At 39.1% G+C, this 26,822-nt stretch overlaps 1 protein-coding gene across 23 annotated transcripts in view; it reads left to right on the top strand.

Annotated features, from left to right (window-relative positions):
- DLG2 (discs large MAGUK scaffold protein 2) overlaps positions 1 to 26,822 on the top strand; it is a 2,222,296-nt gene that overhangs the window by 1,832,702 nt on the left and 362,772 nt on the right. For all 23 annotated transcript variants that reach the window (XM_008020354.3, XM_008020345.3, XM_008020348.3 and 20 more), the window contains one exon: positions 9,359 to 9,515. In XM_008020354.3, coding sequence (XP_008018545.1) covers positions 9,359 to 9,515 — 157 coding nt within the window. The remainder of the gene's footprint in view (positions 1 to 9,358; positions 9,516 to 26,822) is intronic.

Raw genomic sequence — 26,822 nt, 5'->3', positions numbered from 1 at the left:
CCTTTGAAGGCTTTTGAGCAAGAAAGAAACATGGTTAGGTATGTTCTTTAGAAAGATTAATGAAAACATATTTATACCTTAATTCCCACTACCCAATATAGCTTCTCACCATGGAGGTTGTAGGAGTTGACTGGAGTAACTTCCCAAGCCCCCAGATGCTCAGAGTTCAAGGAATAGCCCATGAATGGCCATGAGGAAGCCTTCAGTTTAAGTAGTAATTTTCCTTTTTTTTTTTTTTTTTTTTTTTTTGAGACAGAGTCTCACTTTGTTGCCAGGCTGGAGTGCAGTGGCACAATCTCAGCTCACTGCAACCTCTGCCTCCTAGGTTCATGTGATTCTCCTGCCTCAGCCTCCTGAGTAGCTAGGACTACTACAGGCACATTCTACCATGCCCAGCTAATTTTTGTATTTTTAGTAGAGATGGGGTTTCACCATGTTGGCCAGGATGGTCTCAATCTCTTGACCTCATGATACGCACACCTCGGCCTCCCAAAGTGCTGGTATTACAGGCGTGAGCCACCATGCCCAAACATAATTTTCCTTTTTGAATCATGAACCCTCTTAAACTATCTGGTGTAAAGAGAGAAAGACAGGCCACAGCACCTCCTTTCTCCTGAAAACATCCTGACTAGTTTAGAGCACCATCTGAGACTCCAGCTAAACAAGATTATGCTGCTGATGATCTATCACAGCTTGGAGCAGGTCAGGCTGGCATTTCTCCATTCATTCAGCATCCAAAGGTTTTATAATTATAAAGACTTTTTACATCACATTAAGAGAAAAATAAAAACTGCAAAAGTGAATATAGCACATTTCATCTAAGTGATGATGATTAAAGAATAATACCTTTTAAGAAGAAGGCTGGCCACTCCTTACTCTTGGCTACTTTAGCTTATTGCTCACATGTTTCTGTCATAGCACTTGTCCACTTCCTAGGCTTCTATAAGCGTTTGTTTACATGTGACTCCTCCTACCCCAGGCTCTTTAATCTTTGTATTCACAGTGCCTAACACAGTATAGGTACTCCATAGATGATTGTCTATTGGAAGTTGGATGGATGGGTAAGATATATATTTTTAAGTGGCTATCTAACTTTGTTTTTAAAAATGCTGATAATGTGAGTGACCAAATTCTGTCTTCTGTACATTCCATACTTAAAATATAATATGAAATTAGTTGACAGTGAGCACCTATTATGTACCAGGTACTGGAGACAAAAAGCATATGCCAACACATATCTGTTTTGTATGAGTCCCTGCCCTGAAGTTGCTCACTCTAACTGGAAAGGGAGTTAAATAAACCAGTCCAGTGGAATAAGCAGTATGATAGATACATGAAAAGATTGCTAGGGGAGGCACCTAACCCAGCCTACAGTAGACAGATTAAGGAGAGTATTAGGGAAAATTTTCAGAAGATTACAATCCCTGAGCTAATTTCAGAATGAGAAATGAGAGATAGAATTTTGTTCCACTATCAGTGTATAATGATGTATAATAATGATTAGTAACAGAGCCCTTGGCAATATGAATTCTGGATGATGAATAACATAGAAAATCAGAGTCCCCAAATCATTTCAGTATAAAAAGTGTTTGAGTTATTTATAAATTGTGTTTATTTATTCAATCATCAAGTGTTGACTGAATGCTCTTCTATGTGTATTAGGGATACCTAGAAATATAAACCATGATACCTTATTTCCAGGCGATTATGATCTCACTGGGGGCCACAATGCCCTCACACACAAAACAGTTCATAGAAATGTGGGCCATTACATTATTCAGACCCAGAGTCATTAGCCTTGGCAGTATGCATGCAAAAGCAGCTGTGCCTCAAAATGTTTCAGAATGGTTCATGAAGATGATGGGTCTTGGGCAGGTTTAATATAAAAGGAAAAAAGACAAAAGAGAAACAGTACGATAAAACGGTATTACAGAATGGGAGAAATTGAAAAGTGAAGAAAAGAGATGGGCTAAATGTGGAATATTAAATGACCATGAGTCAAGTACCATTCTGAGCACAATGGAAGTGAAAAACATGAAGCCGATGTCAAATACACCATCAAACTTCTAACAAGGCAGAGTCTCACACTGGCAGTTCATACCTGGATCCATAACAAACATGTTTAGTTTGACATGCACCATGCTTTAACCTTTTTTAACCTTTCTCATCTTTGAATTCTGGGAAATTTATATAAATATCTAGATTCTTGGCTTACCTTTAAAAATTAGAGAATCTATCAAGATTGTTTGACATTCCTGCTTGGAGCAATTGTCCAGAGTTGAACAGCAGCAGCCCCCCTTTAGATGAAATGTGTCTTCCAGTTTGCTATGTTTCCTTCTCATCCTGCTTTGCCCATTTGTGTTTTGTGATCTGTATCTGTGGAATTTAGATTTCGACATCCCTGGTTAAAATCTAGGAAGAGGGAAAGACATTCACGTAATTAATTATAATATGAAATGGAGACATAAATCACTGTGGGAGTTTATCCATTCATTTAATACCCACTTCCTGAGTTCCTGCTACCTGTTGGGCATCTTACTATTACTGGGGAAATGCTGGTGCCTGGGTTCTAGGAGTTCACATTTTCTTGAGAAGAATGTATGAGCAATTAGGACACACTGTAAAACATGCTGCAATAGAGGCATGTGTGGAAGACACAGTGTGGACCCAAGGAACAAGTGATCATATGTACCTGGGGATTCAGAGAAGTGATGATTGAACTGAGTTTTAAGGTGGCCTGAGCCAAATCGTAGAGGTATGAAGCACAGGTCAAACTCAGGGAAGCACGGGGAGTTTGATGTGGTTGGAACACAGGGTGGCTGGAGACATTTAAGCAGGGTAGTAAGATGATCTGATTTGTATTTTAGGGAAGAGAATGTATTTGGAAGATTGAAACTAGGATCAAGGAGACTTCAAGTTGGGGAGGTTATCCTAAAAGTCAAAACCTGAATTAGAGTGGATGAAGGGGTTGGAGGAGATACCATGACATTCAGAGAGAGAAGAGTGCAAGGCAGCATGGAATGAAGTATTGAACCATGTGGTTCAAATGATAAGAGCTAAGGGCAGTTAAAGTGAATCTTTGAGTGTCAATGCTTTTGGAAACTATATTCTGTAATATAATATATCGTAATCCCTTTTTTAAATTAAGAATCCTCCTGTGGCTTATATATACGTTAATATATATACTACTATACTTTAAATATACTTGAATTTTAGCTTAGTCTTTCAAACTTTTCATTGTTTAACTTCCCTCTCCATCAAATGGATGAAACACTTAACTTATAGCAAAGAGATTAGCTCTGATGCTTCTGGCTGTGTAAATGTAGACAAGCTGATTTACCTAAGCATTGACAAAATAGGACTTGTAATACTTTAAAGGGCTTTGATCCTCTAACAGGAAAAATATATGTGAAAATGCTTTAAAATCTACAGATTGCTGTAATAGGTTGTTAGTATAAGAAATTTAAATTAGAAAAAATAAATCCTTTGAAGCTGTGCTTAGGACGTTTTATTTACATTCCATTTTACAAATTTATTTTTTTGTCATTTCTCTTCACTATTAAAATAAGTATCATAATTAACTATAATATAAACTTCTTTTTTAAAAAAAGGCATTTAAATCTTCTGAGTTGCAAAAATTCCAGATAATTTGGTTTAAAAGATTTGTTCTGATAGTTTGAAATAAATGGGGTCCAGGTAAATAAATAAAATCTACTGTCATGCAAACATTATATGTTTTCTGTTTTTACAGCCAGGAAGCAGTATATCAAAGTGCAAGGGTCACTAACAAAATGCCCCCAGATGGGTAACATAAATGGGTGATGGGCAATGATGTTTCATAATGACCTTTGAAAGCTGTATTATTCCTGCATAAAGTCACAATGAGTATTAAACATGTAAGGATAATCTTTACTTCCATAGGAATCTTACTGTCTCCCATTTTTATTAAAATATGATTCCCTCCATAAATCTTTCATTTTCCCGTTTTTGATAGGAGTATGAGTACAAGAAATACTTTCCTCTTAATTTTATAAGAAATGCAAATGTGGTACAATGACAGCTTTTTGTCTGGGAACATGAGAAAGAGGTTAGGACTGTGGCAAACTGGTGAACGAATGACCATTCTAAAGAAGCCCATTCTCTAAACCAAGTGTTACCTCACAACAAAACTGGGAGCTAGTGTTGGTGGAATGTCAGACTTTTTTCACGTGAAGCCACAAATTCATATTTTATGCAAATTTTCCTAATTTTAAACTTGGGCAACTAATTCAAACATTTGTAAATATTGTCAGTCAAATTCAGCCTTTGACTTGCTGGCTTGCAATCTCTGGTATATACCATATTCTAGATTTTGGGATTGTGAGACAGAAAATCTATGTCCTTAATCCTGCCTTTGATATTTACTAAACTCAGTTAAAAGCTTAGGCAAGTAGTCTCATTTCACTAATCTAAAAATTTGCCCTAATAATTTCTTCATCAGATTATTTCTTTTACTCATAATTTTATTATAAAAATCTTTCAAACATAAGGAAAAGTTTAAAAATTTTACAATGAACATCCATGTACTTGCCACCTAGATTCTACTATTAACATTTTCCTTTACTTGCTTTATCACATGCCTGCCCATCTATCCAACCATCAGTCTATTTTGCTTTCAGTGTCTGTTTCAAAGTAGTTGCAAAATCAGTATACCTTTCATTTTTTTGAGGAATAAATCAAATGATTCACATAAAGCATCAAGCACAATATCTAGCACAGGGACAAATGTCAGAGTCCTAGTCACTCTCTTCCCTCCATCTATATGTATCATATAGAGCTCCAGTGTTGTTGGACCCACTAAGAATGTCTATACATGTGTTTATTCTCAAGCAAGGGGGAGATTTTGTCAATAACCTTTTCATCAAAATTCTGTTGGCCTCTACCTTTAAAATGTATCCCCATTTCTCTCTAATCCACCCTCTTATTTAAAAAGCAAAACAAAACAAAACACCTTGAGTAGAAAAACACTAACGTAGGAAGACTTTAGAGTTGGAAGGGAGGCAACAGACTGTCTAGGAAAGGAAGGATACTGTAGTGAGTTCCCAGGACTTTTTCTTTCTTCTTTTTTTCTTTTGTTTGCTATGTATTTGGACGGAGCACTGGAGAAACTGCAGCCTGGAACTGCCAATAAGTATAGACAAAAACAGCCCCAAGTGAAACCTGCTCCCTATAGATAAATGACTGGGAAAAACAGGTAGACTAACAGAACAGGAAAACTTTTGATAATACTGACCTGCTGTAGCCAAATACCAAAGAAAAAAACTGTACCCTCAACCCTGCAGTGTCAGTAGTGCTGTGTAGAGAGCTAGATTTCTGGCTCCACCAGGGGCAGCCAGGAGAGGCAACTCTAAGATGGCCTTCCACTTCCTCCACTAGGCTGTTGTTGGTAGACAGAACAAGAACTGAATTTCCATCCCCATCTGGGCAGCAAATAGGCAGAACAAGGGGGTATGAGGTGGTGCTAGTTGATTCTCCACTTTCTAGTGGGGAGCTGAACTCGTACCCTTATCCAGCAGCAACAGGCTGGAATGAGGTGGCATTAGCTGGCATTCCATTCCCCTACTCCTAATATTGATGGGGACCAGCAAGAAGCTTAACTTCTACCCCTGCACAGTGGCAATGAAGTAGAAGGAGTAAGAGGAAATCAGTACTAGTTGGAAAACCGCTCTGCCTACTAGGGTAACATCAGCAGGGCCCTGTGGGGATCTAAACTTCTACCCCCATGCAGAGGTAAGGAGGCAGAATAAGGTGGTTCAAGGCAGTGCTAGTCAGCACCCCATCTTCTCTCCCCCATTGGTGTTAGTGGATCCAAGCGGGGAGCTGAGCTTCTACTCCCACCTAATGGCAGTGAGGTAGAATGAGGGGAATGCTCTGTGTTTCCCTCCCTGCTGTTTCTGTGATCAAGGGGGAGCTGAACTCCCGTGCCCACCCAGCTGCAAGAGGAGTCTGTTTTACATCAAAGGAATCATTTACAAATGTAAGTCAGGTCAAGTCATTTTTCTCACAGGCTTCCCATTTCTCTCAGAGTAAAAGTCAAAGCTTTTAAAATGATCTACAAGGCCCTACAGGATTAATGCACTATGGTCTCTCTGACAGTGGTAGGCAAAGTTCTAAGAGGGACTCGTGATATCTACCTCCTAGTGTTATTCCCACAATTAAGTTCTTACATAAGAAAAAGGGATTATGCGGCGGGGCGCGGTGGTTCAAGCCTGCAATCCCAGCACTTTGGGAGGCCGAGGCGGGCAGATCACGAGGTCAGGAGATTGAGACCATCCTGGCTAACACGGTAAAACCCCATCTCTACTAAAAAAAAAAAAAAAAAAATTAGGTGGGTGTGGTGGCTAGCGCCTGTAGTCCCAGCTGCTTGGGAGACTGAGGCAAGAGAATGGCGTGAACCCGGGAAGCGGAGCTTGCAGTGAGCTGGGATTGTGCCACTGCACTTCAGCCTGGGTGACAGCGCGAGACTCCTCAAAAAAAAAAAAAAAGAAAAAGAAAAGGGATTTTGCAAATGTAGTTAAGGTTACTAATCAGTTAAGATAGGAACATTATCTGGATAGGCCTGGCCTAATCACATAAACCCCTAAAAAGCAAAGAGTTATTCAGCTAGTTGGAGAAAAGGAAGTCAGAGCTTCCAAATCTTAAGAGGATTCAATGTGCCAATGTGCCATTACTTGCTTGAAGATAGAGAGGGCCATGGGATGAGGAATATGGATGGCTTATAGGAGCTGAGAGAGGCCCCAGTTGATGGCCAGCAAGGAAATGGGTACCTTATTCCTTATGATGGTTAATTTCATGTGTCAGCTTGACTGAGTCACTGAGCGTCCAGCTATTTGGTTAAACATTTTCCTCAGTATATCTGTGAGGGTGTTTCTGGATGAGATGAACATGCAAATCAATAGACTGGGTAAAGCAGATTGTTTTCCCCAAAGTGTGTGATCCTCATTTAATCCACTGAAGGCCTGAATAGAATAAAAAAGCAATGAGAGGGTGAATTTGCTGCTTCTTCCTGGCTATCTTCAAGCTGGGACATCAGTCTTCATCTGCCTTCGGGCTTAGCCTCAGCCTGCAACTACTTAATATATATCACTGGCTCTCCTGGGTCTCCAATTTGTTAGCCACAAATCTTGAGGCCTTATCAGCCTCCATAAGTACCTAAGCCAATTCCTTATTATGTATGTGTATATAATATAGATGTATGTGTATATGTGTATGCAATCTCATGTTGACTTTCTCTGAAGAACCCTGACTAATACAATCCTATATCCACAAGAAACTGAATTCTGCCAGTAACCTACATACATCTGGAAGCAGGTTTTTCCACAGAAATTTGCAATAAAGCTCAGCCTGGCTGACACCTTGACTTCAGCATAGGCAGACAACACAGTCAAGTCCACCCAGACTTCTGACCTACAGAACTGAAAGAGAATAATGCGTGTGGTTTTAACCTGCTAGATTTGTGGTAACTTGTTACTCAGCAATAGAAAACTAATACAGTGACTTCATTGTTTACCATTCTTCTTTCCTCATTTACTCAGTTTAGCCACAATGGCCTCCTAGTTCTTTGACAATACCAGGCACCCTTCCATATTAGGATCTCTGTTTGTCTATTCCTTTCTTCTGGCCAGAATGTTCTTTCTTTTTATAGTGACCTGACCAGTTTCTTCACCTCTTCAATTTTTTCTAAAAGGTCACCTTCTCAATGCATCTTGTCCAGGCCCTCCTCGCCACAACCTCCTACGCTGTTCTGCTGTTTTTCTCTCCAAAATACTTATTGCCTTATAACATACTATATAATTGATTTATTTATTGCATCTATCATTTATTAGTCTACCTTCATTAGATTGTAAGTCCTACAAGCACAGGGATATTTGTTTTGTTTGCAAACATTCTGAGCACCTGAAACAGCCTCCTGGCACAGTAGGTGTTGACAAAGTATTTGTAGAATGAAATGAGTTAACTATATGTCACTTTACCTCTGACTTAATGCATTGTTACATAATTTATTACTTACAGCTCAAGTTATGATGTGCACTTTACACTCTTCCTCATAATAAGGCATATATACAAAATGCATCATTTTATGCATGGAAATGTGATAGCAAGTAACAAACTATTTGTGTAGTCATTAGTATAAAATATATTGGATGGCTCTTTCTCATTCTTACATCATTAAGAGCTGGAAAATAGAAGATGAACTGAGATGTTTGGGAGAGGAGGGTGGGTGATACAAATGACAACTTGGTAAACCTAAGGCTTGCAAAACGCTTTCTAAAACTACTGATATAGAAAATTGAACTAAATGCCTTTTAAGACTTTTTACATTCTATAATTGCATATTATTCTGACCTCTACACAAACTCAGCAAACTATTGGCTCAAGATTTGGTCTCTAACCTTTCTGTTGATGATCCTCAAATCTGTATTTATAGTCCTCTCTGAAGACCCAAATTCCTATTCTTTGCCTGCAGCTGCTTCAGAACGTCTCCACCTGGATATCCCACTATTTCCTGGAACTGAGTATGTCAAAATCATACACATTCTCATGACCCTGGATTCCACTCATCTCTCCTTTTGCTAGTTACTTAGATGCTCTCTCTCCTCTTTTTCCAGTGTCTGAGTCATCTCTGGACCTACTGCTTCTCCCTTCAAATTTCCTCTCTCATGTTGCCCTTTTTAAAATTCTCATTGCTATCACCCTTGTTCGGGCTGTGACTTCCTCGCAGCTGGATTACTAGACAATATCCTAAATGGTTTTCCCACCTCCCATCATATCTGTGCTTTCCTCTCCGTCAGCCCTCCATAGGACCATCTGTTAATTTTCCTAAAACGAATTTAAGTGTTCTTAATGTCTCAGAATCTTCCAATGAGTCCCCATGGCCTACACAGTAAATTTTAATTAACAATCAAACGAACAACAAACCCACAACCCGGCATATAAGATCTTTCATGATCTGGCATTCAATCTAGTCTCTTGTTCCCCAAAATCCCTCCCTCCTTTTGTGTACATCCGTCATACTGAGTACTACTGTGTTGCTCAATACAAAAACAGATGTTTTAGACAAAAGAAAAGTAGAAGTAAAGGTAGTTTAAGAAATTTGTTTAGAATGATGGATTGATTTTTGCATGGTATTTTGGTAGTTGTTACAGTGGGGAACTCAAATATCTGTCCTGATATTAGCCTCTTTCTTGATGTGCAAATGTTATCTTAGTTCGAGAAACAATTTTATAGGTAGTGAATCGCTGATATCATATGAAAGTAAAAGCAACCTAAATCTTAAATGGATCAGCCTCTGAGCTCTGTTCTCTATTTCTTTCTGCAGAGAGCCGCGCAAGGTGGTCCTGCACAAAGGCTCCACTGGCCTGGGCTTCAACATTGTCGGTGGGGAAGATGGAGAAGGTATTTTTGTATCCTTCATTCTGGCTGGTGGACCAGCAGACCTAAGTGGGGAGCTCCAGAGAGGAGACCAGATCCTATCGGTGAGTATGCTTCTTTAATCTTTATTCCCTCCATATCTGACGCCGTCAGTGAAAAAGCCTTAACTTTCAATTATGATACCAAAAGCACCTTAATTACAAAGGAAAATGGATGAGAGCGTCATGACTTCTGGTGCATGTCACAGTTTTGTTTGTTTTTGTTTTTGTTTCCTTTGAGACAGACTCTTGCTCATTCTATTGCCCAGGCTGGAGTGCAGTGGTGCAATCTCAGCTCACTGCAACCTCTGCTCCCAGGTTCAAGTGATTCTCCTGACTCAGCCTCCCAAGTAGCTGGCATTACAGGCATGCATCACTATGCCTGGCTAGTTTTTGTATTTTTAGTAGAGATGGGGGTTCACTATGTTGGCCAGGGTGGTCTCAAACTGCTGACCTCAGGTGATCCACCCGCCTCAGCCTCCCAAAGTGCTAGGATTACAGGCATGAGCCATCACGCATGGTCTACATGTCACAGTTTAAATGGTGTTCAGGTGCTTGATGCTTGTTGCACTTACTTCCCTCAAATAAAGGTGAAGTGCTAATATTTTCTTCTAGATGTTCCGAGACACATTTGCATCCAACAGAATGTTGAGAAGCATGCCTTTTTAATAATGATATATTACTTCTTTTATTTTAAAAAACAGACTTTTCCCCCAAACTCATAACCATACTCTAAACACTGTACCTTTATAACGTGTATAGTTTGGTGCAAATGTAAAAAAAATAAAATGCATAAGATAATGCTATATGGAGTTTGCTGATGGTACGGAGTTGTAGCAGCGGTACCACTCAACTAAATTCAAGAATTATCAGCAACAATGTATTAAGCACCTTTCTTTTTTTTTTTTTTTTTTTTTTTTGCTTTTTTAATAATTTCAACTTTTTTTTTTTATTTTAGATTTGGGGTTACACACGATGTTTCTTATATGGGCATATCACGTGATGCTGAGGTTGAGCGTACAATTGATCCCATTACCCAGATAGTGAGCCTAATACCAAGTAGTTTTTAAATCATTTCCCTTTTCCTTCCCTCCCCACTCTAGGAGTCCGCAGTGTCTATTGTTGCTAACTTTATGTCCATGAGTATCCAGTGTTTAGCTCCCACTTATAAGTAAGAACATGTGGTATTTGGCTTTCTGTTCCTATGTTAATTTGCTTAGGATAATAGCCTCCAGTGGCATCCACATTGGTGCAAAGGGCATTATTTTGTAAGTAATTTTCAAGGCTACTTTATTGAGATGAGATTGACATGGAAAAAGTTGTACATACTTAATGACGAATTTGGAGATGTGTATGCACACATGAAACCATCACACAATCTATGCCATAATGCAGCCATCACTCCAAAAGTTTTCTCCTATTCTCTTCTATTTTTGTTATTGTTTTCCTTTTGTGATAAGAACAATTAACATAAGATCTACCCTCATATCAAATGTTTAAGCAGGCAGTATTGGTGACTATAGGCACTACATTGTTCAATGGACCTCTAATTTATCTTGCATAACTATTATTTATTCTTCTCACAATCACTCTGAAAGGTACTGCCCCGTGTTCAAATGAAGATAAACTTCAAGCTAGTCAAAGTTTACCTAACTACAGAGAGTCAGAGCTGGGATTTAAATATTCCATTTAATGCCCATTACACCTACTATATCCCTTCCCTCCCTCTTTTCATTCTTCCATTCCATTGCCACTTTCTCCCTTCCTTCTAATTTTCCTTTCCTCTTCCTTTCTTTCCCTATTTGCTTTAATTTATTCAAATATTTATTGACTGTCTCCTTCTACTATGTCAAGCTTCCTCCTTAGTATGGTAGGGTAAATCCATTGTGAGTGTTCCTGCCTATATTTTAATTTTACTACTCATGAAAATAATAATGGAGAGTTACATAAGGAGCCAGTACTTGTGGCTGATATTATGGTTCATAGTTCATAAGTAAACAAAGCACTTAGTTTGTGGTTTTCATTGTGCATTTAGAAAAATTTGTTTTTGTTTTATGGCTGTGATTTATAAATAGAATCTTATAATTGACCTTATATTTGTTAGCCACCATTCCAACCCTTCAAAAAATGGGAAAATCTCCCTCTCTCTCTCTCTCTCACACACACACAAAAACACAAAAACACACAAACACACACACACATACTTTACCTAAATAACATCATACAGTCTGTTGACTTTAGTAAGGTGTCCGGCAGTTTGCACGAATGGCATGAATGGCCTTGTCATATGTGTCACTGAGGTCCTCTCACATATGAAGGCCTCTGCCCACTCATCAGCTTGCAGTTCCGTGGAAGGATGTTGAGTATGGGAGAGACAGTGTAAGGTCCCTCATTAGGACCTTGTTCTGCCATCCAAGAACTGAGCATCATTCCTTAAACTACTTCCCTTACCTACTTCAATACTTTCATGATATATAAGATATAACTGGCAGCTATCAAACTTTATTGTCCATGTACGTTTACATGTCTGTCTTCCTGTACTAGGTAGTAAGGCCTCTCAAAGCAAATTCTCTATCTTATATGATTTTATATCCTTAATATTTAGCACAATGCCTGGCACATAGCAGTCTCTTTAAAAAAAAAAAAGTGTTTATTTAACGGAAAAAGTGTTGAATAAATATGGTGGCACATTAAGAAGTCACTATAGCCTGAAAGATTGACTCTAAAATTCTACCTAAAGCATACTAACGTATCTTCATCATCCTGGCTTACATTCTCTATACTGGGGTACCACTTTGTCATTTCATTAAAATCAGCATTCATATCATCGTTAAATGTTCCCAGACGCAAAGCACTGTCACATGCATTAATTCTAGAGATCCTCTAAGTCATTCTAAGTGGCAGGATAGGTTGTTATTATTACTGCCATTTTACAAATCAGGAGAAAAGAGATTCGGAGAGATTAAATGATCTGTCTATGTCTCCAGCTACTGACTATAAAGCTGCACTCAAAGTCAGTGTTCTCTCTCCTCTCGGCACAGTCTCTTTTCAAAATTTTGTCAACGGTCTCTATGGCACATCTTCCTAGTACACACCACACTGTGTGCACATTACATTCAGGAACACATAAAACAATAAAGAACTAATACTTACATGGTACTTTTGAGTCAGTCACTATCATAAATAATTTAGCCTTCTAACAACATTATGCCTTATTATGTTCACTTTAAGGATAAAGAAATTGAGCCACAGGGATGACATTAGACTCCCTAACTCTGTTTAAATAAAAAAAATCCACCAAGCCACAGGCTTTATTTGTTTTAACCTCCATACATGTGAGAGAAAAAAAATGAGCTAGTAATACTCTATGGCTTGACAAAGAAAACTCCCAAGTATTTCTGCTTCAAAAATAGATTTATCCATTTAAATATTATTACCAGGACCACATAGTAAATAAGGCAGCCAATCAGAATTATAGTCTTCTTAGATATATAATTCACAGGACATAACAACAATCTTTGAAGTTCACACAGCATATCCATTTTTATGTATAACATTTGCAAATACATTTGATGAAGAAAATATCTGCTTTTTTCTGTTGAGAAAGAAGAAGGAGCATTTCTCCTTAGTATATCAAAATGTATTTCACCTATAGCTAGCTAGAAAATGGCTAGTTTCAAGGTTCACTATTGGAATTTCATTGCTTAACATTGAGAGAAAAGAATAAACAGTCTTGAGAAGCTCAAGCATTACATGGTGGAAAGCAAAATGGCACAAAAGTATTACTAATGATGGAATATGGAAGATAAAATATTTTCATCTATAACTTACACTGGTCATACAGGCGCAAGCTACCTTCCTGGAAAATACAAAGCAAAAACTCTAAATAACAATCTAGAGCTGGCTGGGCACAGTGGCTCATGCCTATAATCCTAGCACTTTGTGATGCTGAAGCAGGCAGATCACCTGAGGTCAGGAGTTCGAGACCAGTCTGGCCAACATGGTGAAACCCTGTCTTTAGTAAAAATAAAAAAATTACCCAGGTGTGGTAGGGTAGTGCACACCTTTAGTCCCAGCTACTTGGGAGGCTGAGGCAGGAGAATTGGTTGAACCCAGGAGGCAAAGGCTGCAGTGAGCCAAAATTGCACCACTGCCCTCCAGCCTGGGTGATGGAGTGAGACTCTGTCAAAATAAATAAATAAATAAATAAAAAACCTAAATAAAATTCAATACATATTAATAGGTCATGTAAAATTAATTTGCAAATAAGTCATGTTAACAACAATGTAGTAATTTCAGAGAAAGGAAGTAGAATCCCCAGGGAAGGGATCTGGGGGATGTGTCTTTGGTCTCAATTGTTCTTCATAGGTAAGAGACTTGCATAATAGACAATTACCTTTCTCATCAGGGGCAGAATGTCCATTCCTACTCTCACACACAGACTATAGGATCTTCCTAGGAATTTAGTTATTAATGGTTTACTATGTGCCAGGTATTGTATATGTATGTATATGTATATAAACACATATACATACACATATATACACACACACACTCTGAAGAAAGAGAAGAGACAATAACACTTAAAATACAGCATGTCATAGTATATGTATTCAATAAATGTTGCTATTACTATTAACAACTCTGCTTTAAGACTGTATCTGTTGTTTTTTAAAAAGGTTCAGATACCCATGTATAAGGAAGGCCTCTTTTGGATAGTTTGGGCTGTTCCTTCTTTGGGACAGGGATTGAACTAGATTGGCATTTCCCAAAGTGTGTTTCACAGAACGCTGAAACAGCAGGATTGTAATAGGTTGCTACTGTAATAGGTTCCTTTGTACAGACTTCTTCAATGAAGAACTTCTAAAAGCCATGTTTACCTGTGTCCATTGGAAATCTCCTAGAGCAGATGAAATCTGTGGTTTTCACAAACATTTTGACCACAAAACCCTTACATAAGGAGTGTCTTACAGGACACCAGTAGCGGAAAATGCTTGAGTAGATTTGTTGTTATTATTTGCGACGGAGTCTGGTTGTGTTGCACAGGCTGGTGTGCAGTAGTGCGATCTTGGCTCACTGCAACCTCCACCTCCTGGGTTCAAGCGATTCTCCTGTCTCAGCCTCCTGAGTAGGTGAGATTACAGGCTCCCACCACCGCACCCGGCTAATTTTTGTAATTCCTGTAATTGACTGTTTCCTACATTCTTGCCTATACAGAAAAGGGAAGTGGCCTTTTACTATGTTTTAAAGTTATGGGTGCCATCTAGTGTTCATGCATTGTCAAAACACATTACTTAGCAACCTGAAGATGGAGGATCCTGAAGCTCCATTGTAGGGAATTTTTTCCAGGCCTACCGCTTATCTCCACCAGAATTCCAAAATTAAAGTATTGAAGATGCTCAAAGACAAACAGATCATCACCTTGGGCTACAACCTATACATGTATTATAAGTGATCTTTTCTAATTTCTCTTTTATGTATTCTATTTCTCAGGGATTTGTTGCAGAATGGAATTCAGTAATTGAACCATGTTCTTGATGTATTCATGGAGGAAAATTTAGGGCATTCAGCAGGCAGTCACATTAACTAGTGTAGTCACCTCCTCAGGCATTCTTTCTGCAGAAGGAAATATAGAAATGCTTCCCTTATTATTTGTTTCAGTGACTTTTTAGGAAAAAATGTGGAACAGAGCACAGAGAAGCAATACCCCCTAGAAGGAGATTATTTCCTGTCTCTCCAAGCAATTTTAGTTTATTCATTCCTCAGGCATCCAAAAATGATCACCCCAGCTGACTTGCTAACTCCAAAGCTCATTCTTGATGGACTTTAAGTATTTAACAAACTGTGTTTCAAGATACATGATTAGGAATATGTGTTGCCAGAAGTGAAATGCTGCAGCTGTTGAAGTGAAGGTATAATAGGTAACTGAATTTCCAAATTAGAATTTAAATTGCATTGTTGATTTAGAAAGAGTGAAAATGAATCACAGCTCACATGGGTATTTCAAAATTGTTCAGGTTATCTTCACGCTTAGAAATGTGCAGAGGGAAAGGACTTGATTTGCCAGGACTCTATTTTCAAGTTTAACTAAATGGAATATGAGCACTACACACACTATTCACCATCTTTGGGTACTGATAAGGTCACCTTATATTGTCACCTCAAATAACATTTCTAAATCTGTTCTGGTGTTGTGGCTTCCCCTCCCCCACACCATCCCCAGTAAAGATGTCCCAAATTATTTCTTCAATTTCCTGAAGTGGTCCTCATATGAACCTACAAACCTCATCCCTTCAAGTCACCATGCCATACCTGCCATGCCCTTCCTCTCTGGCTCTGGCTCCCAGTCCCACGGAGGAACCTTGCTTTCCTAGTTTTCAGTACTGATGTTTTCTGCCTAAGAAACTCTGTCTCCCTCTGTGCGTTCCTGAAACAAGCACTCTCTGAAATACTAAAAAGGATCTGGGGACTATGCAATGTTAGGGACAAGTCTCCTCTCCACAACTCAGTGCTGTTATTTCACCTTGTCCTCAAAGGTGAAACAGCGTAAATCAGAAACCGTATAAAACCTTTCACCTAAGCAACACCTTCAGCTTCTCTTCGCTTATCTTCAAAACTTGGAGTCGCCCAAACTCCAGCAAAACCACTACCCTCCCCTCAGGAACAAGTATCAGTAAGGTTTCAGAATTTTCAAGGTACTGTGTCAGCCACGACATTCTGTTAAACTTTGAAGTGAAATCCAACTAAGTGGAGTTGATGCTGTTTTTGAGGAGGTAAAAACTTATTGCCCTAAATCTGACCAGTTAAATGTAGAGTTCTGGTCCAGAAACCATGTGGAAGTGACCTCTCTACACCAGCATGCTTGTTCCAGGCATTTGCTCTCTCTCTCTAACCCACTGCCTCTAGACCCGTTGACTCTTCAGTCATTTCCGGCTTTTGCCTCTCTTAATTGTGGAGCCCCTTTAGACTTCTCCCTACCTTACCGAATCTTTCTTCTTGCACAACTGAGAACCCACTGCTCCCCTGATCACAAGACCACCTCAAATGAAAACAGAAGTGGCCTGTGAAGAGGCTCCAGGGGAGTTACTCTTGCTCAGCCTCGGCTTCAGAGCCCCACTACCCAGGCTAACTCCTGGCCCAGCCGCCCGAACGTGGGGATTCAGCAGGGCCTGACTATGGGCAGAGTCCTTTATTCCTGATGATTGCCTAGTGCATGTAAACCTCACCCATCACGTACAGACTTCCAGCCTGTGGAAAGAGCAAACAGGACAAAAAGCATATCTAATCATATCCTTTTCCTGCTCTCTTTAAAGCCTTACAGTGGTGTCCTGCTGTTCTTAAAGCCTAAAATTTTTAACATAGCCCATAAAGTTTTACAGAGTCTGGCCCCTGCCTGCCTGGACAGCCTGCCCCATCCACAGTACTCCCCCTACTCTCATTGATGCCTCAGCCACCCTGGATTTTTCTTTACCTATGGTCAGGGATGCTATTCAAAATTTTCACACCTTGGCATAACCCTGGCACCAGTCCACACAATGAATGGCCACAGTGCCACAGATGCCGGACAGCAGGGCAGTGGGGACTTCTAGGGAGCCAGAGTTGTGGGTCACTCAGGAGAGCTCAGGACAGCAGTTATTTACTAACAAACCACACACAAGTGTGTTTCACTGTTGTACCGAAAGAAAGAGCCATATCACTGAGTGGGGATGGAGCAGTAGCCCTGTCCCCTCAGTGCTGAGCTCCCTCCTACCTCCAACCTGTTGGCTGAATTTCCTCTGAAAAGGAACTTGGAGTAGACAAGGAAAAACCCTCCATTATCTAAAAGGGACTAGAGAACTCATGAATTGCCCCAAGTGTCACTTAAACAGCATCCCCTTTGTCTGACATAGAATCTGGCTGTGTAATATATGTTAAAGAAAAACAGTAAATAGGCCACGCACGGTGGCTCACGCCTGTAATCTCAGCATTCTGGGAAGCCGAGGTGAGCAGATCACCTGAGGTCGGGAGTATGAGATCAGCCTGACCAACATGGAGAAACCCTGTCTCTACTAAAAATACAAAATTAGCCGCATGTGGTGGCGCAGGCCTGTAACCCCAGCTACTCGGGAGGCTGACGCGGGAGAATCGCTTGAACCCGGGAGAGCGAGTTTGCGGTGAGCTGAAATCATGCCATTGCACTCCAACCTGGGCAACAAGAGTGAAACTCTGTCTCAAAAATATATATATATATGTATTTTCTTTTTAAAGACAAACAACAAATAAAATTTGTGGGCACTCAGTAAACTGTGTAGGGAAACAAAATTAACATTGCTGTTTTCTGGTTATATTCCTATATTCCTTTCTGGTTATATGCTTATTCAGTGTCATAAACACACTATATGTCACAACTTAGCAAGGTGCAGTGAAAATAGTACCTTAGGAACCATGTACTTAACATCAGACTCGTAACACCTAACTCACAAGATGACTACTCAAAGGATTTAACTGTAAGCAGCTTTCAAAACTCTGAAACTTAACTCAGTGTACCAGTAAAACACCAGCTTTTCTCACAGTGGTACTTCCAAAACTGTATAATAGCAGATGTGTGAAATGCTCCATTAAAAAGTTTCATAATTCAGTGAAAGATCTGAGAAGTCCTGCAGCAAATTTTTTAAATGCTGATAAAGTGTGGTTTTTTGTTTGTTGGTTGGTTGGTTGGTTGGTTTTTTGGTTTTGGTTTGTTTTTGTTTGTTTTTTTGAGACGGAGTCTTGCTCTATCGCCAAGGCTGGAGTGCAGTGGCACAATCTCGGCTCACTGCAAGCTCTGCCTCCCTGCAAGCTCCGCCTCCCGGGTTCACGCCATTCTCCTGCCTCAGCCTCCCGAGTAGCTGGGACTACAGGCACCCGCCACCCTGCCTGGCCAATTTTTTCTACTTTTAGTAGAGACAGGGTTTCACCATGTTAGCAAGGTCTCTATCTCCTGACCTCATGATCCGCCCGCCTCGGCCTCCCAAAGTGCTGGAATTACAGGGGTGAGCCACCACGCCCGGCCAATAAAGAGTTTTTTAACATTATTTAGCAAAATAACTTTTTTAGCCTTTGGATATAAATTACTATCAAGTGAAACATATTTTTTGAAAATTCTGTCATAATCTCCAGAAAACCTCTTGTAAGTATTTTGTTTGACAGAAGTAATATTTTCACCTTAAAATCTTGTTTGCAGAGCTCAGAGACATTCACAAAGTACCAAAAGCTACTAGACACTAAGGATACAACGTGAAAAAAGCATTGTCTCCTCAGTGAACATGTAGCCTCATGAAGGGAGACAGACAAATAAATAGGTTATTTCCAGTATAACATGGAAATGCTAATGGTAACTTCCAGGGACCACATGAGCATAAAGAAGAGACCAGCCTTAGCTCAGGATGGGAAAGTAAGAAGGATTCTGGAGGGGAAACTTCCCAACAAAGAGGGCCCCAAGAAACCAAAACCAGTAATTAGAGATAAAATGCCTAACATTTATTGAACATATGCTCAGCACCAAGCATTTTGCTGGATACTGCACTATGATTTCACTGAATTGTCCCAACAACCTTGTTGGATTGAAGGCTCAGAGAAATTAAATAATTTGTCCAAGATCACACAGATAATCAGTAATGATGGTGGTATTTGGAACACTGTTGCTTCTGATTTCAAAGCTATGCTCTTTCTGCAATTTAGGCCTTCACAAGAGAATTGAATTCGGCAGTTTGCTTATGTCTGAGGCACTCCATACTCAAAAGTCTAGTTAATGAAGAAAGCATAAATGCCTAAAAAAAGAGCATTTAAAAGGAGACATATGAGTCACCACAGGAAGCCAATGTATACGAAGGCTGTAAGATTAAGGTACTTAGAAGCAATGTTCAGATCCTTAGAAGCTTCCCTTGAGGATGAAACTGTGTTATATTCATGTCTTCACCTTTGTTGATTAACTTAGAACCCAGCTACTGAGCAAATGTTTAATGAATGAATGAATGAATGACTCATTTTTGCCCACCTCTCTGAAGGCAGTTGGGAATCCTAGGGCCCCTCTCAGTTGTATTCATCTGGAACTCTGGCCAATTAATCCCTTCTGTCCTGAAGATTCAGAATAAATTAAAGCTTTTAGCTTTCTGGTCAATGGAATGTATTTCCAATTCGGACAGATCATTTCCTAATTGACTAAAAGGAATTCCCATAGATCAGAAAAATGTTAATTAAATATTTTATTACATATTAAATGCTAAATAATTGATGATCATTTAAAATATGTTTATAACAGATTCTCTTCTTCCAAATAGATATTTAGGTAGCGAGGACTTCCTATACAAATTTCAAAGGATGGATTAACACTTGTTCCAATGTCTTCTCTATGTAAACATTTAAAATGTGGTATAATAGCTGATCACAAATAAAGGGGAAATCATGCAGAGAGCTCAGGTTTTAAAGAAGGAGTGATCATCGACTTGATCATCACTCCTCCTTTAAAACTTGAAATCTCTTTTGAGTCAAAAAGTGGACTGATGTTTAGTCTAGTTCATTTTGGCCTCAGAATAACCTATTTTATTAGCTAATCTCTAATAACCCTTAGATTTGCATTACCATATATATGTATAAAGTCCCGCACTGTGATTATCTCATTTGATCCTCAAAGGGTCCCTTCAGGAAAGGTAGGAAAATGATCATGCTGCTGTTTTATTCAAGAAGAAACTGAAGGGTTCAACAGTTTTATAACTCAAAGCCTGTTTGACTCTAGGAATAGGCTTCCTTCTTTCCTGAGAAGCTTCCTTATCTGTAACACTAACTACTCTAGGAATGTGCCTGATGCGAACTTGGCTGGTGAAATTATCTCCTGGAGGTCTTGACTCCGGACAACAGACATCAGCTCTGGGTAACATACATGAAAAAATAATTTATTGGAGAAATAACAGATAGTCTAGATAACAGGAAGCCTGAGGAACCAGGCTCAGAGGCCAGGGAGGAAATCCTCCTAAAAAACAACTTACTAAGGATGCTGGGCTGTCACCACTGGCCACTTATGGCCAAACCACACTGCTGAGAAAAGTCTCTATTTCTCCATGCACCTTACATGTTAGTGTGGGGATGCCAAATTCTCAACTGGAACATCTGCTTAACCTGCCCTGTTGTAGCTGCCGAGGGACAGGAAAAGGGAATAGCTGCCCCCTCCAGCTTCTCTAATGGGGGTAAGGCTGTGCCTCCTTCCTGTCTTGAATTGTCCCCAAATAAGAAGCATATCTGAACACTGGGTAGATAAATGAAAAATGACCATTAGTGATTACTTGGCTCACTGAGCTCTATTTGAGGAATGTTTTAGGTCTAGGATCTTAAGGATCATAAGCGCTTCTTAAACAACAGAAATTATTTCGGAGAGAAGCCTCTAATGGGAGGAGCCTAGGCCTAAGAGAATAAAAGGAGAGGAATTGATGACAGAAAGGATGAAAGACATATTGTGCACTTCCTACCTAGTAAGAACTTCACATAGTTTGATTACTATTATCTTGCAGGTCAAAATTCTGAGACTCTGAGAGGTTAAATAATTTGGTTAAGACCAGACTGTAGTAAAAGGACTGAACTCTAGGTCTGCCCAACTTCAAAGTCAGTATTTTTTTCATCTTTTACACAAATTCCATAGATTCTATCAACTTCGATCATGTTACTCCTCCACTTAACATCTTTCCACAAGTTCCTGCTGCCTTTCCAGCCAAATTCCCTCTTTTTTAATGACAAGTACAGTTATCTCCTTTGAGTTTGCTCTAGAGAGGAATGCAATAGAATGGGAACTAGAGGGTAGAGTTTGTTTTTTGTAACAGTGTTTATATGTTGATGGAAATGATTCAGTAGAGAGAAGGAAATTGTGATTTATTTAGCAATTCGTATAAATATATGAAGTGGAAGAAGTGGAAAACACTTCGTATGGCTGTGATTCTTATTTGTTAATTATTTAATTTATTGAATATCTCTTACTGATTTATTTTGTTTATTGCTGTATTCCAAGAGTTTTGAAAAGTACCTGGCACTTTATAAGTGTTCAATAATGAAAGCATGTCTGTCAAATATTATTCTATGTCTATAGGAAATAGAGAGGTAAATCAGACATTGATCTCACCTTCAGTCCGGAGACATAAGATATGAACGTGGTCAAAATGCATGGCAGATTGATAAAAAGAAACAACTACTTTGACTTATTCTTCGCAGGCTGACATTATTTAAAATCCATAAGAAGTTTCTTAATTCCAAGTATCATCTTATCTTCATCATCACCATCACCACTTCTGACACCATTCACTCCACTGCATGCAATGACTGCTCTCAACAACTGACATATGTGGAGAGTCGATGAGTGTCCTATAACAGCAAATTGCTCATACATGAACTACTTCTCTCTTTCTACCACCCCAAATTCCCAAGGGCAGCGTTGGCCCTTTCTCTGCCTCCTAATTTCTTCTCAGGTTCCGAACAACTGCAGATCTTGAAGCAGCAGATATCGTAAGTCATGAGATGTGAACTTCCCAGCTAGTATGGAAGTCAGTAAGGGTAAACGTTATGTCTGGATCATCATTGCATCCCAGAACCTAACCCAGTGCTAGGCACACAGAGGTGTTCATAGGTGATGAGTAAATGAGAGCATGAACGAACTTCAAGAAGTCTTCGCTAAGGGGAAAGGAAAGCTTTTGGAGATTTTGTTCCAAGTTTTTTCCCTGAAATTCTCAGATGAATCTTTTTTAAGTTGTCTGTGACATCTATGAGCCAACTTATTGCCTTGTTTTCCAGTTTAAGTGTTGGTTGGTTGGAAGAGAGAAATCCTGGATGAATAACTTACCAGAGAATAACTAAATGTGGATCAGTAGATAGGATCCCAGGGGTAGCATTTTTCACTGGAAAAAGCTGTTCGTATACTACATATTTGCTGTGCTTTTGAAATGTCAGGGCTCAGTTGCTTAACAGTGAATCAGTAAAAAAGAAAATATTCCCTTCTTCAGTTGTCAGGCTGACATTATTTTCTGCCCCAAGAAGAAATATCTCCAGGGAATCTTTCCATTCATTTGAAACATCCACTGTCTTGCCCTGAAAGCCATAAAAAATGAGACAAATCTGTCTGAAAGCAGGTACCTAGGTCTGGACTTTTCGACCTGAACTATAGTTTACATATAAAATGTTACATATAAAATGCTTAGGTATTATCATTCTAATAGCGTAGCTGATAGCAGTGATAATAATTGGCTGTTTCTGAATAGTACTTTTGATTTATGGAGCAATTTAAAATTTTTATTCTTACGGCAACCTTGAGACAGGCAGAGGATGGTATTATTATAATAACAACTTTTTATGAAGAAACAAGCCTCAGAGATGCTTAGTAGGGAATACAAAGTGATAATATTGAATGGAAACCTGACCATTTAGCTGCTTATACATTTTTTCAGTTATTTCCATAAACTGTGACCTATGAACCTATTATTCCCATAAGACAATAGATAACACATAGTGACTGGGATTATTTCCTAAAAATCCACAAGATGGCAGTAAAAGATTTTGCATTGAACTGGAGACACTAGTGGAATGTGACATTTTGCCGAGTTTTCGTACTAGTGATTGTATTTGATCACAGTATTAAAACTGGTTATCATAATGATAGCTTTTTAAAATATAACTTAATGAATTTAAGTTGAATTCAAACCTGAAAGTAACATTTGTGGTTTTGTTGGTCTTTTGGGGGTTTTTTTGTTTTTTGTTTTTTGTGTGTGAGGGTTGTATTTTTAAACATAAGAAACCACTAGGAATCAGCCAGGAGCTTTAAGAGCCAAGATTTCTTGAGAAAGCTCAAAATGAGAAATGTTACTCCTTCTTGAACGTTGGACTGACCTATAATTCTCCTTCTTGAAAGAGAGAAATAGAGGGGTCAGCAAAAGGCCAATAGTTAATCTTCCTTATAATTTCATTTCTTGTTATTTGTCTATGTTTAGAATCTATCCTGGAGGGAAACTTTCCTGATGGACCAGTGCTGCTATAAAACAAATTCCAGAAACATTTATTGCCTCTATCTCTCGGATTTTGTGTGCAACATAAACTATACTAAGCTATGGGTAGTTTTTCATGTACTTTTATTATTCTACTCCCAGATTTATGATAGAATTCAGAAGAATGAAGAGTGCATTTTTCTTTTCTTTTCTTTTTCTTTTTTTCTTTTTGAGACAGAGTCTTGCTCTGTCTCCCAGGCTGGAGTACAATGGCATGATCTTAGATCACTGAGACCTCAGCCTCCCAGGTTCAAGTGATTCACCTGCCTCAGCCTCCCAAGTAGCTGGCATTACAGGCATGCACCACTATGCCTGGCTAGTTTTTGTATTTTTAGTAGAGATGGGGGTTCACTATGTTGGTCAGTCTGGTCTCGAACTCCTGACCTCTGGTGATCCGCCTGCCGCAGCCTCCCAAAGTGCTGGGATTACGCGTGTGAGCCACCACACCTGGCCTACATTTTTCTTTCATTTGGCGGGCGGTCTGCCTCCATGCTGAGCGGGTACTCCCTTTGTTGATGGGGCTCATGATTATCATCAGGCACACATAGGCCTGAGTCAGTAGACTCTAGAATTGAGAACATCAGAGAAAATCTCACTGTTTCTGTATCTAACATAAAGGCAAGCAAGTGTTCCTTAGCATCTCCTTTGTGTGTAACAGACAGGACTTATGCCTCGAAAAGATGGCAGTGGATTTGCATAAACATGTAAAAACCTAAAAGTGGACATCAGGTATCTCTAGTTTTAAAGTCCTTCGGGCACTTTCTTATGCTACCCAAATTTCTCTTTCCCCTTTTCCTGACTTTTCTTCTCTAATGTCTTTTTGCCTTCATATTCATAGTCATTTCTTATGACAAAGAGTGCAACCTTAATTTTTGCTTACTTGTCAGAGACTCTCTTTTCACCTTGGGTGGCTCATCATATTTTCCCTGAAGGAAAAAAAATATATCTTTCATTCCCTTACTAACATAGATTTAAACCTCCTGTTAGGAAGTAAGATATTCCACTCCGTTCCTCTATTTATTCATTTATTCTCTCATCCCTGTCTACAACAAATTTGACGGCAGCTTCCGTGTTTATGTCACCTTGCTAGGTGGAATGTAGTGATGACTAAGCCATGTGTCATGTCCTTGGGATGCTTGTAGTCTAAGAGAAGAAATGAGCAGGTCCACCCTGAATTATACCATAAGAAAAGTACAGTGAGGCAAGGGAGTTCCATAGAAAAGGCAAAACCTCACCAGGTATTCTGAGGAGGATTCGTGTTTTCCTTAGTAATGGAAAGACCTTCCCAGATCCTCACTGCAAGTCTAAGATTTTCATCAGGCCACCATTTTTTCATCAGGCCACAAAAGAAGAACATGAAGTCCAATGCAGAAGTTTTGAAAAGCAGGGATGCTCAAGAATTATCAACAGCCCAGGCCAACAAGACACCAGATGCAGGAGACTATTGGGCCTCTGAATAAACAGGATGAGGAGTTTAAGCACCGGGCTAAGCTAGGAAAAGCAAACAGCTCCCAGGAGCAATAATTCAGTTACTCAGGGCAACCTGAACAAACTCCTGATCCTCTCACTCCTCTGTAAAGTGAAAAGACAGAGACTCAGGATCTTTAAAGGCCCTTCCAGCTCCAATATGGTAGGAATATATGTGTTTGAGAGAACTTTCTGTGATAAAAAGGATGCACTGAAGGGTTTTTTAACAATTAATTTATGATTATTTATGACTAAACATATGTTATGAATAAAGACTTCCCTTTATTTTATTTATTTTTAAATTAGAGACAGGGTTTTGCTGTTGCTAGATTATGCAATATCACAATCATAGCTCACTAAACCTTTGAGCTCCTGGGCTCACACAGTCCTCTCACATCAACCTCCCAAATAGCTATGAACATGCCTCACCATGCCCAGCTAATTTTTAAAATATTTTTAAAATACAGGATCTCACCATGTTGCCCAGGCTGTTCTTCAACTCTTGGCCTCAAGCAATCCTCCCACCTCAGCCTCCCAAAGCACTGGGATCACAGGTGTGAACCACCTCATCCAGCCTAAGACTTCTCTTTAAACAATAAAAGTTTTAAAATCAGAAATTAAAATTGAAGACATGCATTCATGTTTTTTGCAGAGTCCATTGGTTATAATTTAACCATCCAAATAAAGTCTAAATTCCTCAATATAGCTTCCTCTTAATTTGTCCAGCCATATCTCTAAAAGTCAATCTTTTCTCCACCATGTAACTATATCTGACATTGTATCCTCTCCTGAAAACTTTCCCCACCCCACCCTCTTTGAAATAACTCTTCTATTCATCCTTCAAATCTTAAATTGTTATGTTCTCTAAATGCCTTCTCTCACCATTCCCACTCCACCTTCCCAAGACAAACAGAAACACCTCCAAGTTAGGTACCCCTCTTAATGTGCTCCATGTATCCCATACTCTTCCTATGACAGCATTTACCATGCTAATTTTTAAAGACATGTTTAATACTCCATTTTCCTCACTACATTGTAAGCCAGGACAATGTCTGTCTTGTGTACCTGACATATAATATATCTCATAAATATATAATGAATGAATAAAGCTAGATTAGTATTTTAAGTCAGTAGATTCTGAGTAAAGCTCTAGTAAAATAAATGCATGACCAACAATGCACGGGCAGTATATACCTATATTGCACAGGACACAATGTTAGACACTCTTTGATTATTATAGGCTGATTATTTAAAGGTTGCCAGCTCACAGGAATGCGTGTAACCTAACAAAATTTGAAGAGTATTTATAAGATATTGTGTCTGACATCTCAAAAATCAAAATGTAAAACAAACAAAATAGCAACCACTAGAGGGCAATGAAAGTAAACGTTGGACATCCTTTTGGGTTAAGGAATTGTAAAATGTTTTCTGATTGAAATCTAGGCAGATAATCTTATGTTTGGGATAGTTATAGGACCTGTAGCCTGTGGTTTCTGTGATTATGGGTTTACTAGTTATAATTACCTTTCTAGTGTAGAATTAAAACCTAGATCATCTGTGATAATGACATCCCCTTACATTGCATGCATTATCTCATATGAACCTCCTATGGCATTGCCAGGGAATATACTATTTTCCCATTTTCCAATGAAAAAAATCTTAGGTTCAGAGGCATTAAGCTACTAAGTAGCCATAAGGTAGCAAAATATTGACACAAACTCTATAAATACTTATTAACTACTTACATTTACCAGGCATACAAAATTCTCTGGTAAGGCAGACAGTCTGGGAAAATACAGGTTCCAAAATTAATTGTACCAGTTTAGAATGGAGACATATGGCGGCAGCGCCTTAAAAGAAGATCTTGTGGTTT

The sequence above is a fragment of the Chlorocebus sabaeus genome, chromosome 1, assembly GCF_047675955.1.
Source record: "Chlorocebus sabaeus isolate Y175 chromosome 1, mChlSab1.0.hap1, whole genome shotgun sequence".
Classification (NCBI taxonomy): domain Eukaryota; kingdom Metazoa; phylum Chordata; class Mammalia; order Primates; family Cercopithecidae; genus Chlorocebus; species Chlorocebus sabaeus.
The sequence above is the reverse complement of the archived record's forward strand: the minus strand, read 5'-3'. Positions and strand labels throughout refer to the sequence as shown.